Below are 20,513 nucleotides of genomic sequence, written 5' to 3'. Positions count from 1 at the left end.
AAATATCAACAAATGCTGAGTCTAGATGGTGAGTATGTGGCTGATCCTTATCCTAGTCAACTTTTCTGCATGCTTAAATTTTTTTAAATGAACATATGTTGAGGAAAAACACATGATTTAACTGTGGCATTTCTATTTTGAGAATACAAAGAGTTAATCATATTCCTAATACTATGTAGAGGAATGCTTATTATAACACTGAATAAGCCAAAATGAACAAGGCATTATTTTTAACATAGAATGATCACGATTATATAAAATTAACCAAAATCTATATATATCGGGAATAACAATATGTATTAGCAATTGTTTTTTTTGAGCAATTTGCATATGGGCACTATTTCTTCCTTTCTGCATTTTGGTGTCTTTTGAATTTTCTATAAATTTTCTAAAAATTTTCTATAAATTTTCTATAATATAGTTTGTCTTAAAAACGATCTTCAGGTGAAAAATATCTCCCCTCTCTGCTCCTGTGGAATCTGAATTTGCCACGTACTCTTCAGACAGTTTGTCTGTCTACAGGTCTCCTCAGCTAAACTGTGAATTTCTGGATGGCAGGAACGTGTCTTATTGATTGCTGAGCCTTTAGTGCCTAGCGTATGAGTATGGAGCCATCGTAAATGCTGACAACGGTTTTTTCATACTAAACTGAGAGCAAAGAAATGTCTCTTTTAATTTTAGTTATTATGCTCTTGGGACTTACCTGGGCTACCTACCTGTAGACTCACAATATTAAGCTATAAAAGAAACTTCCTGATCTTCATCTCCTGAAAGAGTGATTTCTTTGAAGGTTGCTTTTAGCAGGATAATAAGATGCATAATGTAATGTGTTTAACGAAAAGCATGTTCTATACATAGTCCTGTTCCTTCACCAAAGGATGCCTGTGCTTTTGCAATTCCATTTGGAGCTGTTTTTCACTCACTATCCTATATTCCACACTAGGAGCTGTGCGATCCAAGTCTCTCAATTACACAACTTGGGTGTACAGATAAGTGGCTTTAAAAATAAGCCTGGCAGGTGGCATAGCCCATAAACAAACCCCTCCTGGCTGCTGGTAATTGGAATAAGAGGACAGTGATGTTCTGACTGCTGGCTTCAAGGCACAGGAGGGGAGTTCACGCAGAGTTGGAAATAGAGTATGCCTTTGCTAGAAACACATCTTGGAGGCACCCAGTCTGAACTATTCATTTTACAGGCATGGAAACTGTAAAAATGAGTAGACAGAAATCTCAATTAAAATAGAGTGGAGAGATCAGCAAAGGGGGCTCTCATGCCCTATGCAGACAGCAGAACCTAACAGGAAGAAAGACTTCCTCTTCTAGCCTGGCCACAGCTCATCCAGTGAGAGACAGTCACGACTCAGCCAATAAAAAGCCATGGATTCTTTGTTAACTATAGCACTCCCAGCTTCCTTTTTCCCTCCATAAAAGAGTTCTGTCCATTTTTTTGCTGGGGACTTGCACATGGCTAGGACGGGGGAGCCTGGTGGGCTGCCGTCTAAGGGGTCGCACAGAGTTGGACACGACTGAAGCGACTTAGCAGCAGCAGCAGCAGCCATGGTTGCAGATCTCAAACTGCAATTCTTTGTTAATCCCAAATAACCTGTTTCTGCTGGAGAAATAGCTAGCAGTCTACTGTTGGAACATGTGTCAACACTTTATACTTTTTTGTGGTTAAATTTTATTCCATTGTATGGATATACCTGATGGTGACATATGTAAAGCCACTTAAAACTCAAAATGGAGTAACGATGGTTCATGCATCCAAAATGGAGCAGATCCAAGTTTTTTGCAGATCCAAGTTCCTAAATCATTGAGAACTTCAATCTTCTGAACTGTATCAAATTCTAAGACACCACTGCTGCTGCTGCCGCTAAGTCACTTCAGTCATGTCCGACTCTGTGTGACCACATAGACGGCAGCCCACCAGGCTCCCCCGTCTCTGTGATTCTCCAGGCAAGAACACCAGAGTGGGTTGCCATTTCCATCTGCAATGCATGCAAGTGAAAAGTGAAAGTGAAGTCGCTCAGTCCTATCGGACTCTTAGCGACCCCATGGACTGCAGCCTACCAGGCTCCTCCGTCCATGGGATTTTCCAGGCAAGAGTACTGGAGTGGGGTGCCACTGCCTTCTCCAAAGACACCACTAGCCATCTTCAAAACAGTATCTGCCATCACCTGCTCCCTGCAACCTTGCAGTTTCAAAGATCCCCCCTCCTTTTGCAACAATGTAATCATTTCAAACCCCAACCAACCCTTGCTTAAAAAGCACCCTTCTTGCCAAACTGGATTTCTGATTGGTAACCAAAAAAATCTGCTTAACTTTGTGGTGTTTTGCCTTTACCAGGCTCCCTCATTTTGTAGTGGAACAGAACAGAACTCAAGTGCTTCTTGAATCTGCCTCTCTCTAGCTATAATCCTAACAAACCTCAAATAAATGCCTCTTTACTTCAATCAGGTCTGTGTTTCTGAAATTTTTATTAACATATCAAATTTGTTTATCCATTCATCAGTTGATAGACATTTGGATGGCTCCAATTTGGGGTATTATGAATAACATTGCTATGAACCTTCATTTCTGAACTCATCCATTCATCAATCAGTTCACTAACTGAGCATTTTTATGTGCTAAGCCATGAAGCTTGGAAAGGAGTGCAGAGGCTGCCACATAGTAAAACCTCAGTGAAACCTCAGTGCATACTTGAGGGGACAGGAAAGAAGGCGTCTGCTTGAATTCTCATTCTTCCGATCCCATCTCACAGAGGGGACTGAACTTGAGAATGAAAGGAAGAGAAAGCCTCCAAGAAAACACGCTAGAACTAGACCCCATGGAGTCAGGTCAGCAGCTGCCATTTACCCAGTTAGGCTCAAAGAAATCCATGTCTTGCCCCCACTGAGTCCACAGAACAGAGAGAGACTGAGAACTCGGTCTATACCCAGACCTGTGACCTGAAGGGTCCTGACTTGGGTTTGCTCTGACTTTTGGGCACTAGGAGCAGAAGGGAGAACACGCTCCCCCGAAGACAGGATAGAAGCGAAAGGGGGCCATCCATGCGGTCCTGGTCCCTTTTCTCAACTTCACTGAGCACTGGAGTCCTCCGTCCTCCCTTACACAGGTGATGAGGGAGCTCAAAGAAAGGGTAAGGGAAACTTTCTTCCCACTACTCATGAAATGTCTGAACTCCTACAGTATGTGTCACACAGGATGGAGCAAGTTGGCAAGTTGGGAAAGGGGTGAATGGCTCTCCTTTCTGCCAGCATCCTCTGGAGCAAGTTTTAAAAGGATAGATCACTTTTTAAACTGGGTTTTTCGTTTGAAGGTGAAGGGATGAAGCATTTGCATTAAAATTGCACATTCGTCAGGAATGTATGCATAATTTCAAGAGATGTTGAAAAAAAATTAATGCCAGGGGCATATGTTCAAGCCAAGAGGATGGAAATCCACCCTGACATAGATTGCTATTAAATCAAGCATGCTGAAATACGGAGGGCTTAATGCATTTATAAATTTTTCAGAATTCTTGCTTCTCAGAAGAATCTTTGCCCTAAAGGGCTCTCTGTCATTTCAAGTCATTTTTCTTTAAGTTTACAAAATGACTCATTTAAAGAGCATGGGTCCTCTGCTTGCCCCATCCCCACCCCATCTTCTACGGCTCTGACTTACCGTGAGTTCTTTGCTTTTAGCAAAAGGCCACCAGCCCCGCACACGCTTTTGCTGGAATATGGAAATCATGTTCTCCTCGCTTGCATTTTCAAATTTGGTGAGATCACAGGCTTTGGCAGACTTCGCTGCTCGGGGGAAACTATTGAGGTTCATCTCCAGGGAGCCTGTGAAGAGATGCCCTTAACAGGTTAGGGAAGGGCTTTAAAATCCGTCATTATCCTCATTCACACACCTATTCATCTATCCTCTCACTGGTCATTCAATCAGGACCACAAGGGATCAATAGCTTGTGCTAGGTATCCAGGACACAAATATGACCAAGACATGTGTGTTGCGTTTAAGGCATAATAATGTGGCAGCACACCAGGACTTCCCCGGCAGTCCAGTGGCTGGGACTTTGTCTTCCAGTGCAGAGGGTGTGGGTTCGATCCCTGGTCGGGGATCTTAAGATCCCACATGCCTCGCGGCCCAAAAGCCAAAACATAAAACAGAAGCAATATCATAGCAAATTCTATAGGGACTTTAAAAAGTGGTCCACGTTAAAAAAAAAAAAAAGTATTAAATAAAAGAAAGTGCTGTGGCAGCAGGTAGAAGACCAGGGCAGAGCTACCGTATGTAACTTTCAAGCCTCGGTTTCTGATATCATCTGCTGGGCCTCTTCTCTGTTCCCCGAGTATGATCTAGATTCCGTGTCTATCCTCTGAGCTTTTCCCTGCCTTAGCACTGATCAGCCTAGAAGAACCTCCTCCCCCCATCACCCCTCCCTTTCTGAGCCCATTAAACTCCTCCAGGCTGGGGACTAAGTCTTACTGTCCTGGTAGCAACTCTTCCAGTACCTTCGTGGGTTCTCAACAATGAATTTTCTCTTTCAAGAAAATTTGTGTACAATCTTTAAGGGGTTAGTTTTCACTCACAGTTGTTATAAAATACTCGCATATTTCCCTATGTTGTATAATCCACCCCGGAGCCTGTCTCACACTCAGTGGTTTTGCCTCCCACACCCCCACCCCTGGGTTGCCCCTCCTCCCTTCTCTCCCCATCGGTAACCACTAGTTTATTCTCTGTATCTGTGAGTCTGCTTCTTTTTGGTTGCCATTCACTAGTTTTCAACAAGTAAGTATAAGTCATAATAAGAGAATGCCATGAGAATACTATATTTCTCTTTTTAATAAACTTTCCTATTAAGTAGTATTTGTTAACTGTGGACGCTTAAAATATATACATGAGTTAAAAAAATTTACATAATCCTACCTCCCAAAAGTTGATCACTGCCTTACTTATTAGTTCATATTCTCATGTCAGTCTTTCTGTCTCTTTGGCTGTCTCTGACTCTTTCTGCTACACAAATATACACACTTTTTACCAAAAGGGGATTTTTTTTTACATACTTTTTTCATTTGATGCACCTTGCCTAACTATCCAACTGATTAAATATTCTAATATTTTAATGGCTGCAGGGTTATTACTTATTGAGCACTACTTTGTATGAAACTCTGTACTTCGCTTTTAGATTATCAAATATATACCTCCCAATACCCTCTGAAGTATACAATTTTATTATTCCCATTTTACAACTGAGTAAAACTGAGGTACAAAAAAGACCAGTGATTAGCTCAAAATTTAACAGCTTCTTGGCATTGGAGCAAAGATCAATTTAAGGTTACTTGAATATATATCTTCTACCATAGGGATGTACCATAACTTACTGAGTCAATTACCTTATATTAAGGGCTATTTGGAATGTTCCAATATTTTGCTATCAAAATTATTAAACAGCATCGAAATGATTATTTGTGGAGCAAAGTCAGACTAAGCTCTTCAGAAGTTGAGATAAAACCCTCAACATTAATATGACTTTGATGAAGTCTCTACCTTACCCAGAAAATCATCTGAGGACAGTCTTTCAAAATCCCAAACCTGGAGCACCAACACAGCTGGTGTCTTACACTCCATCTTCTCTAATGAAAATATATGCTCCCTCTTGGAAATGACCATTTGCTTCTCTGCTGGGAGATACTGAAACGGAAATAGGAAGCGCCAGTTGAAGTTCCCCTCTCCGGTCAGGGAGTTGTAATGCACGTCTGTCTCCTGCTTGTCGTCTTCCAAACCCTTTAACCACCTGAATGAAGACAGAGAAAGAATTAAACCCTCTGAGCACATTATTCATGCATCAGCATCACCAAGAGTGACTGAAGTAGTTTCATTGTGGTCACGGATCATAGTTTTAAAATTATGACATAGATTCAGATGGAAATTTCCATTGAATCTGAAAGCTATAAATAGGGATCAAAGGGTCTGAAGCAGAAATAAGACTCTCATTCTAAGTCAGGTTGGGGAATTGTCTTCAGTAGTTCTTGGGTATATCTGCAGTAAAGAGGGAAAACTCAGGAAATGTGAAATGAAAGTTTAATACGAGTTTCTTCTCACCCTGGGAGACTTTGTTATGGGGGAGGGGGCATTTCTGCACCCACTATATTACACTACATTTTATTACATTACTCCATTCCATAGATAAGTTGTCTTAACTCTCTGTGCCTTTGTTGCATCTGGAACATGGAAGCAATCACAGAATCTAGTTCATGGGAATTCTGAGGAATTACATGAGATAGTATATGTCCAGAGCTTTGTGTATTCCAAATGATCTATGATGCTATTTCCTCTTAGTATTATCTGGTCTTTCTCCTCCATGCTGAGTATAAAGTAAGCTACTAGGAATACATTTTCCTCTAGTACTTTATCCATGCCTAATTAACTCTTGAGAAAATAGGTACTTTTAATTCAAACTAATTGATAATGCCATACCACTTACTTTCTGAAAGCAAATATCCCTTCCTCTACCTCAAACTACCCCAGAGCAGATAAAGATCCTTCTCTTCTGAGAAGAGTGGTACCACTCAAGGTAAAGGTACAATTATTTAGGTAAGGGTACCTTTATTTAGCTAAAGATGGTGCTCGGCCAGTCAAGGTACGTGTGGTATCTGTTATGAGGCAAGGGCTGAGCCAGATGCTACGGGGTGATGGGGAGCAAGCAGAGGTGATCCTTGTCTTTGTGGAGCCACAGTCGTGGAGGGGAGAGGATAGAGGGAAATGGGTGGGGTGGAAGAAGTCACCAGTGAGGGATATGCAAAGGCCCTATGGAAGAAGTTAGGATACATTCTAAGACAGGAGAGAAGCTCAGTGTGACTAGAGAAGGCAAGGGGGGAACTGATCCAGTGAGATGATAGGTAGCAGCTCATTATATGTGATATTTTAGGACTTATGAGAGACTTTAGATCCTTGTCCAGAGAAAATAGGATGTCATTAAAAGATTTTGAGTACAGGACTGATGTGATCAGATTGAGTTTTTAAGAGGTCACTCATTTTTCAACATGAAGAACAGATTATTGGAAGTAAGACTGAATATGGAGAGACCAATTCAGATAGTATTGACCCCAGCAAGAAATGATGGAGGGAAAGATGATGATGGTGGAGCTTTCCTGGTGGCTCAGTGGTAAAGAATCTGCCTGCCAAAGCAGGAGGTTTGGGTTTGATTCCTGGTCCAGGAAGATCTCACATGCCTTGGAGCAACCAAGCCTGTGCTCCAGAGCCCGGGAACTACATTTACTGCAGCCCACATGTCCTAGAGCCTGTGCTGTGCAACAAGAGAAGCCACAGCAATGAGAAGCCCACGCACTGCAACAAAGTAGCCCTGGCTTCCCTGGCTTTCCGCAACTAGAGAAAAACTCACACAGGGATGAAGACCCAGCACAGCCAAAAATAAATAAATATATAAAATTATTAAAAAAAAAAAGATGATGATGATGGGTGACGATAAGGAGAATGGATACTGCTGACAGCTATTTGGGACCTAAAATGAATAAGACTTAGTGGCATACCAGAAACGAGAGTGTCAATGAAGAAGACGGGTTCTTGCTGGGGGAAGACAAAGAGATAAAACTGAAAAGAATTTACCGTTTCTGAGATGAATTTTATCTGAGGACACATTTTGTTGTTGTTGTTAAAACATTGGTACACTTTATTACAATAATATTTATGCTTTATTGCTTGTATTTGAGAGTATACTGAATATTTTGTTTGAAAACAAGTAGTTTATTGAGAAGATTTTGGATAAGAAGCTATCTATAGTTATTATTATAGATAACTTCTATATGTTATTATGATTATTATTCTATTTTTATTTTTTAAATCATAGACTACCTTAGGTTATGCAATATTTATTTTGAAAACCTCTAAGTAATTTAACTTCCTCAGAGTTTGTGGAGAGAAAAATTATTGTTTCTTTGAAATTTTCCTGCTAAAAGAACTACAATTCTTTTCTTACTTTTTAAATTGAAGTGTAATTGCTTTACAATGTTGTATTAGTTTCTGCTGTACAACAAAGTGAATCAGCTATATGTACACATATATCCCCTCCCTCTTGATTAGGGTACATGTTTAAGTCATATTGTTTCTGGTTCTCTACCACCTCCTCTCCCTCCCTGACTAGGGGCTAAAGGAAACCTACAAAGGCATTTGTGTCATAGCCAAGATGTAGCAGAGAGATACAAATTATTTAGTTTCCTAGGTCCTAGGCTGATAAAATTTTTTTTATCAAAGTAGCAAATGAAAAGGTATAAATTTCAACTTTTGTGTTAGGCTGTGGCTCAGCTGGTGAAGAATCCACCTGCAATGTGGGAGACCTGGATTTGATCCCTGGGTTGGGAAGATCCTCTGGAGAAGGAAACAGCTACCACTCCAGCATCTGGCCTGGAGTATTTCTTAGACTGTGTAGCCCATGGGCGTTGCAAAGAATCAGACACAACTGAGCAATCTTCACGTCACCGTGGGCTTCCCAGCTGGTGCTAGTGGTAAAGAACCTGCCTGCCAGTGCAGGAGACATAAGAGACTCAGGTTCGATCCCTGAATTGGGAAAATCTCTGGAGGAGAGAATGGCAACCCATTCCAGTATTCTTGCCTAGAGAATCCCATGGAAAGAGGAGCCTGGTGGACTACAGTCCATAGGGTGCAAAGAGTCAGACATGCCTGATGCAATTTAGCATGCATGCTTATAATCTTAACACTTAATTTTTCATCAATAGCACTATAGTTCACTACTTTCTGCTGGTGTAAATATATTTTGAATGTCATTCAAAAAGTTTAGGCATTCAACATTTAATAGGAAGAGACATTCATATAAACAAACTTTTCTCACAAAAATATTTCATGAGATAATCATTCTTAGTAAAATGACCAAATATTTGGCAAAGAAAGTGACCTCTCTAACAAGGTGAGTAAGAAAGCCTCCTTTTGTGAGGTGTGGGTGGAATGCCTTCCATGAAGCATAGTTTGGTTGAGGGTTAAAGGGTGAACAGGAGAAGGAAAGGGTGGATGGAGTTTGCTGATGATCTTACCCTTTAACATAAATATCACTCGATTTTTGTCCTGTGAAGATATTCTCATCCTCCAAAATGACATCTTCTGTGTTCCAGATGGTTACTCTCAGTTCATACCTGGGATAAGGGAAGGGAGACGTAGGTTGAAGACCCTGGAGGTTGAGTCGATTGGTGTCTATGTGATTCTGGTATTGCTTTGAGTCTATAAGCTTCTTCGACTTTACCAAGTTCAAAATATTAAGACTTAAGGTCTTCGTTCCATCAAAACCAAGCGTCCCAGCTGGAATCATCATGAATATGAATTTCTCTGAGCAGATCCTCCTTCCATCAACCAACATTTTTTGGATGTGGAAGAATGTTGACACTCAGGGCTCTTACCATAAAACAGGGGCCACTATTTCCATCCCCATTGCTACTCTTACTACCACCACTCACCTCCTGATGTAACTGACCAGGTAGAAAGTCAGGCGTGATTGTCAGGTGTCAGTTGATTGGTGTAATGTGTCAGACACCAGGTCTTTTAGTCTGCACCATGGTTTCTTTCCTTGAAGATGAGGCTGCAACTACTTACCCTTTGGGTTTCCTTGGAGAAATGTCAACAGGAGGTCCAGGCTGAGGCATATCTTCAGGAAACATATCCACCCACATCTGCAGACGGCCCTTGTGAAGAAAAGAAGACTCTAGCTTTTTTGGGGAAAGTGTGGTTACCACATGGACACTGACCATTCACAGTTTTAACAGATGCCTTTACTAGGGTTGAGTCTCTGGTGGCTCAGATGGTAAAGAGTCCGCCTGCGATGCAGGAAACGTAAGAGACTCTGGTTCGATCCCTGGATGAGGAAGATCCCCTGGAGAAGGGAATGGCAGCCCACTCCAGTATCTGTGTCTGGAGAATTACATGAACAGAGGATCTTGGTGTGCTACAGTCCGTGGGGTCGCAAAGAGTCAGACATGACTGAGACACTAACACTTTCACTTTACTAGGAACAGTTATTAGGTAAATATAATATAATATAATAATATTATCCATACTGTATTTAGAATATTTGTTGACAAAGACAGAACTTACATTTTTATTAAAAATTGGAGCATATATCAAGAGAAGGGCAAACCTTATTGAGCACCTACTATGTGGTAGATGCAGCCCTGTGCAATTGAAAGCATTGTCTCATTAATTCCTCCAATATCTCCACTAGGTAGAAATTCCTACTTGGCAGATGAGAAATGTCTTGCATGTATTTACACAGGCAATATATAGCAGGGCCTGGATTCAAATCTTATCTGCTGACTCTATAGAGACCTGGCTTTTCTTACCAACCCCTAAGGATAACAGAGATTCTACTATCTGTCAGAAGTATCATGCTTCATTGCCTCCAAAGTATAACATCCACTAGCTCCACCAATGCTTACCCCTAGCCATAAGAAAGTAAGGTTCAGAGAAATCAAAGAAATTATCCAAAGTCCTGTGGCTAATTAGTGATAGAACAGGACCTTCCATCCATTGCTCTGGACTCCATACACCAAAATTTACCCTGTTTCAAGGGATCTGAAAGTCCAGGTGGGAAGAAGGGCCAGTGGATTCTACGTTCAGCTCTGTTGTATGTACTCTAAGTGCTCTGTCAGCTCAGGCAAGAAGGTGAGTGATCAGCAAAGGCTGGGATGGTCAGGGAAGATTTTATATGAAGTAAGTGGGGCTGTCAACAGAGGGGGGAGGATTCATAGGATTTGGGTGAAGGAGGAGCTTTGGCTAGGGGGACAAAAGGAGGATTTCCAGAGGAAGGGACAATGTAAGCAAAGAGCTAGCATTTGGGAAGTGATGAACCAATTCTGGGCTTCCCTGATAGCTCGGTTGGTAAAGAATCCACCTGCAATGCTGGAGACCCCAGTTCGATTCCTGGGTCGGGAAGATACTCTGGAGAAGGGATAGGCTACCCACTCCAATTCAATGAAGGATTATATTCCTAGGGTCCCAAAAGAGACATTATGTGCTCAGTCGCTCAGTTGTGTCTGACTCTTCGCAGCCCCTTGGACTGTAGCCCACCAGGCTCCTCTGTCCATGGACTTTTCCAGGCAACAGACATTAATGTTCATCTTTAACCAAGAAGCCACATCTGACAGGCAAAATGAGGGCTGCTGCTGCTGCTGCTCAGTCGCTTCAGTCGTGTCCAACTCTGTGCGACCCCAGAGACAGCAGCCCACCAGGCTCCCCCGTCCCTAGGATTCTCCAGGCAAGAACACTGGAGTGGGTTGCCATTTCCTTCTCCAATGCATGAAAGTGAAAAGTGAAAGTGAAGTCACTCAGTCATGTCCAACTCCTAGCAACCCCATGGACTGCAGCCCACCAGGCTCCTCCGTCCATGGGATTTTCCAGGCAAGAGTACTGGAGTGGGGTGCCATTGCCTTCTCTGAAAATGAGGGATACCAGTAACCAAAAGATTTCAAAGATCTGGGAGTAAATCTTAAGAAATAACCATAAGCTTCTACATTTGATAAAACTGTATTCTTTTCAGACACCCACACACATGCGATCCCTAGGTTTATATTCCACCATGCCTGGGATAGCAGTGTGGGTCTTCCTGCCCCATTATAGTCAAGCTCACTTGCTTTGCCCAGACTACACAGTGAGTGAATTCAGAGCTGGGACAGAACTAGGGACTCAAGCTGTCTGGGTTAAATCCCAGCTCTGTGTTGTGCTGTTCTTAGTTGCTCAGTCATGACCAACTCTTTGGAACTCCATGGACTGTAGCCCGCCAAGCTCCTCTGTCCATAGGGATTCTCCAAGCAAGAATACTGGAGTGGGTTGCCATGCCCTCCTCAAGGGGATCTTCCCAACCCAGGGATTGAACCTAGGTCTCATGCACTGTAGGTGGATTCCTTACCATCTGATCCGCCAGGGAAGCCCAAGAACACTGGAGTGGTAGCTTATCCCTTCTCCAGGGGATCTTCCCAACCCAGGAATTAAACGGGGGTCTCCTGCATTGCAGGCAGATTGTTTACCAGCTGAGTAACTTTGTGCAAGTTACTTAAACTCTCCTAACCACAATTTCTTAAAAGTAAGGATCATAATAATTTCATCATGAGGCAATATTAAGAAATAAGGCTTAGGTGACCCCTACACCTCTGTTTGTCTAGGAAAACCTTGGCGTGGGCCCTTTGTAGCAGCTTAATTGTTAATAATGACCTCTTTTACTCTCAAAATGGCCATAATATGGATAAATATATCCTTGGTTATCCTAACTGAGTGATATTATTTCCATAAGGAATCTAGGACATTAAAAGTTTCTTAATAAAGTTTTCTTTTCCCTTCCAACTCATAACCCAGATCTCTAGTTATCTTCCACACAGCTTGTTTTTGCTAATTCTTCAAGGTAAGCTTCCATCTATTGCCCCTCTGGGAAAACTACTGGGATGTGTGGTTACTGATAGATTTTGGACAAGTTCTTGGGTACATCAAACGGGTTTTGAACTTTCTTAAATGTCAATATTCTTCTGAAAGAATTTGATTACTCAAATCATAAAAAGGAAAGAGCAATAAATCCAACTCTGATTTTAGGGCAGAGTTTCTCAATCTTAACATTCACTTGGGGCTGAATAATTCTTTGTTGTGAGGGGCTGCCCAGTACAAAATAGGATGTTCAGCAGCATCTCTGGCCTCTTCCCACTAGAAGCCAGTAGCACCCTCACCCACTTGAGACAACCCAAAATACTGATATTTCAGACACTGCTAAATGTCCAGGCTAGGAGGGAGAAAAACTGTCCCTAGTTGGGAGCCATTACTATATGGCACAAACAAGATTAACTTTTAGGGCAAAAGTCTCATTTGTTGGGGATGAACATTTCTTGGCCACTACCTGCTCCATTCCGGGCTTATCCTTGTGGTACAGTGGCCGTGTTTCTATGTGCTCAGGAACCAGCCTACACCCAACCTCTGGAATATCCTCCCAAGAGTGTAAAACCCTGAGGGCCAAGTGCTCATACGACTCCACCGTCTCATCTGCATGGAAGAGAGAAAAATACAGAGACTTGTCAGATGCGTGTTCCTGTAAGGGGACAGTGATGAACTGTCAGATACATTGTCAAACACTCCCTGAAAGTGTTTGAAAGGTTTATTTAAACATACAAGTAGAGAGAAAATATACAGGTAGAGAGAAGAGATAGCAAAAAAGAAATAGGACAAATAAAATGGAAAGAGGTGGGAGTAGAGTGGTGGGAGGGGAAGGAGAGTGAAAGTTGAGAGAGTGAATCTATCTATGAAACAGAAATAGACTCACAGACGTAAAGATCAGGCTTGTGATCTTGCCAAGTGATCTTCCCCCTTGCCAAGGGGGAGGGGGCTAAGGGGGATGGACTGGGAGTTTGGGTTTGGTAGATGCAAGCCATTATGTTTAGAATAGGTCCTACTGTATAGCACAAGGGACTATAGCCAATCTTCCGGGATAAATAATAATGAAAAAGAATTTTTAAAATATATATATACGTGTATAACTGAGGAAAGACTTTGCTGTATAGCAGAGACCTGGCTTTTCTTACCAACTTTGCTATATAGCAGAGACTGGCACAATGCTGTAAATCGACTATACATCAATTTAAAAAATTAATTAAGAAAAAAAGTTAAGAGATTGGGAAATGAGACAGGTTGACCAGAGGACTCAGCACAGTCAGGGTCTTGGGAGTACAGGACTCCCTTCATCCCTTGAATCAGACTCCTTCAGTCTATGACTTACAAACTTGGCTTCAAGGGATAAGAGAGGGTACTTTTTCTGGAGACATAAAGCTATTTGCTAACACTATAGTGGGAAAGGGCCCGGGGGATCAGAGTGGTCCTAAACAAGGTGGTGAAATAGACATAACATGTGCTCATTGACGTCTTATGACTCTTCTCATTATTGCTTGAGATCTCTCACTCCTACCAGCACCTACTCAGGGAAAACATTCTCTGATCTATCACTTTATTTTTAAAAAAGGTAATTCATGATAAAAACTATTGGTAGAAAAAATACTTGCCAAATAAGACAAAAATTGTTGAAAGAATAAAATCTTCTTGACAAACCTTAGAATGGCCAAATTTGACATAGGAAAAGTTGAACCTGGTTTAACCAAAGAAATAAAAGTCTACCAAGAGAATCTTCCAACAACAATAATTATAGTCAGTAGAAGTCGATAGGGATGAACAAGTAATCGATGAATTAAATCTTTGTCATAAAGTTTAATCAGTCAAGAACTTATCTTGATGAACATAATTTCAGGTTTTTGGTGGGCAAATAAATTGTTTAATCATGAAATGTAGAACAGTGACCAAGGGACTAAATTGGCTTAATAGAGTCTATTGTGAAAAAGTATTTTTCTCACTGAAATTCATCTATATCGTTAATATACTAGACATCAATAACTCTGCATGAGGAAAACCTCTTGGAATTTCTTGGGACCAAAACAACAAAATAAAAAGAAATCTTGGCATTAAAGTGGTGGGATCGACAGAGTGTCGGAACACCCTGTAGCGTGTACATAATTGGGCTTTTGCATCAGAAGCACTGCACCATATATAGGTAATCTTTAAGCATCAAATGGATAGGTGTGATAGTACAGGAATTGTTTTATATCCTTAAAGGGGATTTTTTTTTCTCATCCTAAATTTATGAAAGGCTTTCTGGAGTCCTCCTGATATGTTCTATGTTGCTCATATGGAAAAATCTATTTCTTGGTGTTGGAAAAGGAGAGTTGTTGGTGTAACACTTATGGGGATAATTTGAGTTGTGTCCAAGTATTTATTCTATATAATATTCATTTTAAGGTATTGTCTATCTTCTGACACAACAATTCTGCTTCTCTGATATGTACTGTAGACTCATCAGAAATATGCAAAAATATGTGTAAGGAGGTTCATGGAAGCATTAAGTGACACCATAAAAATGGACACAATGGAAATGTCACAGCCATAAAATAGAAGATTATCAAAGATAGTTTCAAAGAACAGAGGAGAACTGTCATAATCTATTGGAAGTAGAAAAGGCAGAGTACAAAACTATATATATATATATGGCATATTAATGTACCATATATATAGCATATTTAAAATTATGTAAAAATGTGGCATATTGCATGCGCACACACACACCCACACACACTGTGAAGAAATATACCACCATGCACCATCATTATCTCTGAATTTGGGGATTACAAGTGATCTTCATCCTCCTCAGTACTTTTCCATGCATTAACTTTACAGTAGATGACCATTGCCTTCAGTCATCAACACCACTGAAAGCAGGCTTTTCAAAAGAAGAACCACTTCAGCAGGAAACACTGTGGGGAGTTACCCGTGTCCTCCTTGGTAAAGGTTGTTTTTCCAGAAAAGACCTGGTTTCCTATCTGTATTTCCCCAGGGCGGAAGTAGGGGCCATCCAGCTTGTTGTCTTTGCAGAGCTTGGTGAGGATTTCGGTAGGTTTGGATGTGTCTCGCCAGGCATTGTATCCTTCTCTGAAAAGTGGACAAAGGACAGAGGGTGAGGTCCGGGCTGCCTCAGGAGCCGCCCCCCAGGATGTCTGTGAAAGGACCACCTCAGTATGACCTGTGTGGTGTCCTTTAGCTTTAACTTGACATGCCACATGCTTGGGGCTAGCGGTTTTGTTTTTGTTTAATTTGTTTTCTCTCTTTTCTGGTCAATACCTCTGCATATGTGTGCTTGTATGAAAGGCAGAACTTCGGAATAGCTTGACAGAACATTTCTTTTAAGGTAGTTTCATATACATTTTTTAAAACAAATGCATCCTTTAAAAAGTTGAAGTGAAGTTCACATAACAAAATTGGCTATTTTAAAGTTGACCAATTTGGTGGGATTTAGTATAATGGCAATCCACTCCAGTGTTCTTGCCTGGAGAATCCCAAGGGACGGGGGAGCCTGGTGGGCTGCCACCCATGGGGTTGCACAGAGTTGGACACGACTGAAGAGACTTAGCAGCAGCAGCAGTGTATTCATGATGTTGTGCAACCAGTACCTCTATCCAGTGCCAAAAAAAATTTTTTTCATCACCACAAAAGAAAACTCGCTACCCCTTAAGCAGCTACTCCTCATTCCCCGTGCCCAGGCTAGCCTCTGGCAATCAGCAGTGTGCTCTCTGTCTCTATGGATTTCTCTGCAGGTAGTTTTGGTTTAGTTTGTCCTGTCACTAGCAGGATAGCTATTTGGCTGCTACTTCCAAGAATAAAGCCAAGCTCATTCTTCTAGTTTCTCTGCATCTTTCCTCCCTTCTCCTCCTCTTCCAAAATCATACTGTAGACTCACATCCCAGGCAGGAAGTCTTGAGGTGCCATTTCTCTAATCAGTAATTTCCTAGTGGTGAGTTTCCAGATCTTTCCAACCCCTTCCTTCCTTAAAAACAAGCTATTTGGTTAAAAAAAAAATCATTAACTTGTAATGAGATGCTCCCTAGGAACCATGACTGAGATAAGCTTGGATTTCTCTGCTCCCTGGGATGCGGGATTCATCAGAATTTAATCCATTTAAACACTGAAAGAAACAAAACACGGCTGTAAAACAGCTTTCCTACCTTGGTTCAGAAATATGAAGATCCTGAAGAAGATTCCAAGCCAGGCCCATACATAGACCTTCCCAGAAATAGGTGTTCTTGTCTATTTTTAAGACCTCAGTGAACAACTTACCTAACTAAACTATTTTGATACCTGGTAATTCCACTGTCAGGAAATTCTTTTGAACAAAAGATACACCACGTTTACATGTGGTTTCCTTTACTGACTTCACAGTGCACACAGCTAATCATTCTCTGAATGCTACCCTCTCAGGTACTTGAGAATGATATAAATACCCCAGAAGGCTTCTCCATTCACTGAAGTCCCCAGACTGAAATGGCATGCTCGGTTCAGAGAAGAACAGGCCAGCAGTAGAGACTTGTCTGAAAATCATTCCATGGAGGAAATAGATGTTTTGGACTATGTTAATGAGAGTCTAAATTGGTCCACCCCTTCTGGAGAGACATCTGGATGTTACTATTAAAAGTTTTTAAAGTGTGCATTCCTTTCAATGGAATAAATCCATGTCGATGGATGAACACTGAATGAATTATCAGAAAGGTTTGCAATGGCTTTTGTATGGTAATGCTCATAGCAGCAATATTTCTAATAGAATAAGGAAGAAAAATGTAAATGCCCTGAAATTCAAGAAGGGAAACTGGTTATATAATTGTACAATAAATTTATATAAGGGAATACCAGAGAGCTGTTAAAATAATGATTTTGAAGAATATTTAATATCATAGAATGCTTATGATATAACGTATAAATGCAACAAGAAGCTTAGGAAATTGTATGGTTAGTATGAGTCCAATTCTGGGAGGAAATAACGTAGAAAAAGAGCTTCCCTGATGTCTCAACAGGTAAAGAAGCTGCTCTCAAGGCAGGAGACAGGATACACAGGTTCGATCTCTGGGTTGGGAAGATACCCTGGAGGAGGAGGGCATGGCAACCCACTCCAGTATTCTTGCCTGGAGAATCCCATGGACTCAGGAGCCTGGTGGGCTACAGCCCAAAGGGTCGGAAAGAGTCAGACACAACTGAGCAACTATACATACATGCAGCATAGAAAAAATACTGAAAGGAAATACATACACACTCTTTAATGTAAGTTTTATCTACGAGTGAAATAATTTGAGCATCATTTTGTACTTCCTGTATTTCCTAAATTTTCTACAAGGAATATATATTACTTTATATTCAAAAGTATTTCTAAAATTACACCATGGAAGCCTAATGGATGTTTTTATATTTTCCTTTTTTTAATATATTCTCATAGCTGATATTTATAAGAATTTTCTCTTAAGATATCAAATAAGCCATACTTAAAAAAAGAGTAAATTCTGGGAGTTGGTGATGGACAGGGAGGCCGGGTGTGCTGCGGTTCATGGGGTCACAAAGAGTCGGACATGACCAAGCAACTGAACTGAACTGAACTGAAAAAAGAAATCTAGTATACATTCTAAAATTAAGCAGAGCTCAAAAACCTTTTTAAAGAGAGACTTGGACCCACTTCTCCCTCATGTGTAAGATGGGAATAACATCTCAATGGGTTTTGAGGAGAACTGAATTAGATATACCATATGAAGTACATGGTATATTTTAAGTACTTGTGAGTGTTGGTTGTAATTAACTAGGATATTGGCATTTGTATTATGTTAATCATTCTTCTAGCATCATTCCCCACTAAGAACTCAGTCCACCAGGACCAGCTAATCAACTGAACAAATACAACTCTTGACTTGAAGAATCTGCCCTGGGTTCCAAATCAATATTGCCTCCCCAGCCCCAAATAGCTTCAGGTGCAATGAGCAGTTTCCATGTCAGCAGTGAGCCCTGCTGACATGGAGCCCATCTGAGATATTAAAACTGAGTCTTATGTGGTCTTCCCAGCGCCTGGGCTGCAGCCTCAGGGCACCAACAGTGACTCCACAGGAAGAGGAACTTACATCTCATACTGACTCTGCAAGCCACAGATGGCTCGGTGCTTGCTGTAGAAGCGGTTCTCCAGGTCAATCCTGGTCTCACCAATGAGGTCGTCCGTCCCAATCAAGTCATGGTCGTAGATCAGCACAGAGAGCAAGGACTCCTTTGGGAACGTGGCCTGGATCTCAAATGACCTGCCGTCCAAGCAGAGGCTTTAGGAATCAACAGCATTTGGTGCTGCAGAGAACTTTTTCCTGTTTCACTTTTAGCTCACCTACAGTCCATTGTTGCTGTTCACTCACTAAGTCATGTCCAGCTCTTTGTGACTCCATGGACTGCAGCACGCCAGGTTCCCCTGTCCCTCACTATCTCCTGGAGCCTGCTCAAACTCATATCCATTGAGTGGGTGATGCTATCCAACCATCTCATCCTCTGCTGCCCCCTTCTCCTCCTGCCTTCAATCTTTCCCAGCATCAGGGTCTTTTCCAATGCGTTGGCTCTTTGCATCAAGTGGTTAAGTATAGGCCTACGGTCCGTAGGAACTCACTAGACACTGAGAAACCCAATTACTACTTAATGGATATTTATGTAGTTTAATTTTTCATTGAGATGCAAACAATTTCCAACCCTTTTGTCAATTTCCAGTAGCCAATCATCTACTCTCTCATGGGTCACATCTTATAGTCTCAACTAGGGTGACAGCAAGAGGAAAAGCAAAGTCCTTAGATTTTGGTCTCAAACAGGACTGATTTCTAATCTTGATTTTGAATCAGCTACTTCCTGGTTGTAAAACATTGGGAAAGTTATTTCAACTCTTTTGGGCTCTTTACATGTACACGAGGATAAATAATACGTCTTCTTTATAATATAGCATAGTGGTTAAATGGGATCTTGTTTATACAAAACACAGATTTTACTTCCAGGCATTCAACTGGTGCCCAATAAACTGCCATTTCCTCTCCCCTCCATTGTGGATTCATCAGGGAATATCAGCTGCGTTTATTTGAGATGAAAATCCTATTGACAATGGAAAACCATTAAAACATAGACGTGCAGGACTGGGATGTGTCTATACAAGATTCTGAGCCCCTTGTGAACAGAGAGACTTGCCCTCCTCATCTCTGCATTGTTGGAGCTTGTACTTCAGCTGCAGAAAGCAGACACAATAAATGTTTCTTTGAATTGTGCAGGATCTCAGAAATTATCATATCCAATCTTTTCCTTTTACAGCTAAGGAAACTGAAGTCCAGAGAACACAGAGGACTGGCCTAAGATCACAGATCATGTCAAACTAAGATAAGTATCAGTTTCCTTCTAATTCCATGCTCCCTCCACAATTCCACCCTAATGCAGTGTTGAGAGGAATAGGCATGATGTCAGATTTACTGTAACAATGTGTTATCTGTTCTACTGAGCATTAGAGAAGGTGATTAAGAATTAAATTGGGAATGTAGGCCTGCATTTTAGGCAAATGTGTTCTTAAAACACCAATGTTTCTCCAGCTGTTCCTGACTCTGCTCTGGGACAACACGGGGAGGGCTGGTCTGGGAGCAAGGGACAGAGAGGAGGCAGGGAGGAGAGGAGACTAGAGGGCCCATTATTTCCCCAGTTGTCCTCAGGCCTGTCTGGGCTGTGGCCTTCAAGGTCAGGCCCACTTAACCCGACTCTCACTCTCCAGAGTGGTAGGGAGAGCAATCACAGCATAGCCCAGAGCCAATTAACCCTCCCCAGAGAGAAAAATGCAGAGATGCTGGACAGCTCCTTGCCTGTAACTGACTGAGGCAGCCCTAGCAGGCCAGGAATACAGCTGTGCAGAAAATGAGTTCATTTCTTCCACCTGAAGTCATAGTATTACCTCCCTGGGTTTCCAAGATTTGTATTTAAAGCTGTAATGGATATTCTAGAGGCATCTCACCAGAAAGCCCCCAGCCACCTCTGAGCTTGGCCATCACCAAGCTGCTGCCACCAAGGAAAGACTTATTAAGTGTTTAACTGCCCCTGGCAACCATGACAGAGGACAGAGG

General features: G+C 41.5%; 1 protein-coding gene across 7 annotated transcripts in view; it reads right to left on the bottom strand.

Moving 5' to 3' along the window:
- The window catches only part of FER1L6 (fer-1 like family member 6), a 175,416-nt gene that overhangs the window by 10,325 nt on the left and 144,578 nt on the right, over window positions 1-20,513 (bottom strand). For 6 of the 7 annotated variants that reach the window (XM_086335488.1, XM_086335487.1, XM_086335489.1 and 3 more), the window contains 7 exons: window positions 18,513-18,683; window positions 15,353-15,513; window positions 12,887-13,029; window positions 9,607-9,695; window positions 9,054-9,152; window positions 5,541-5,782; window positions 3,664-3,827 (listed from right to left, as the gene is read on the bottom strand). In XM_086335488.1, coding sequence (XP_086191614.1) covers window positions 3,664-3,827; window positions 5,541-5,782; window positions 9,054-9,152; window positions 9,607-9,695; window positions 12,887-13,029; window positions 15,353-15,513; window positions 18,513-18,683 — 1,069 coding nt within the window. The remainder of the gene's footprint in view (window positions 1-3,663; window positions 3,828-5,540; window positions 5,783-9,053; window positions 9,153-9,606; window positions 9,696-12,886; window positions 13,030-15,352; window positions 15,514-18,512; window positions 18,684-20,513) is intronic. The other variant, XM_086335491.1, reaches the window with a different exon arrangement.

This window comes from Bos grunniens, chromosome 14, assembly GCF_055505025.1.
Source record: "Bos grunniens cultivar Pamir isolate PY7600 chromosome 14, Bosgru_T2T1.0, whole genome shotgun sequence".
NCBI lineage: Eukaryota > Metazoa > Chordata > Mammalia > Artiodactyla > Bovidae > Bos > Bos grunniens.
Note: the sequence above shows the minus strand (reverse complement) of the source record. Positions and strands in the feature narration are given on the sequence as shown.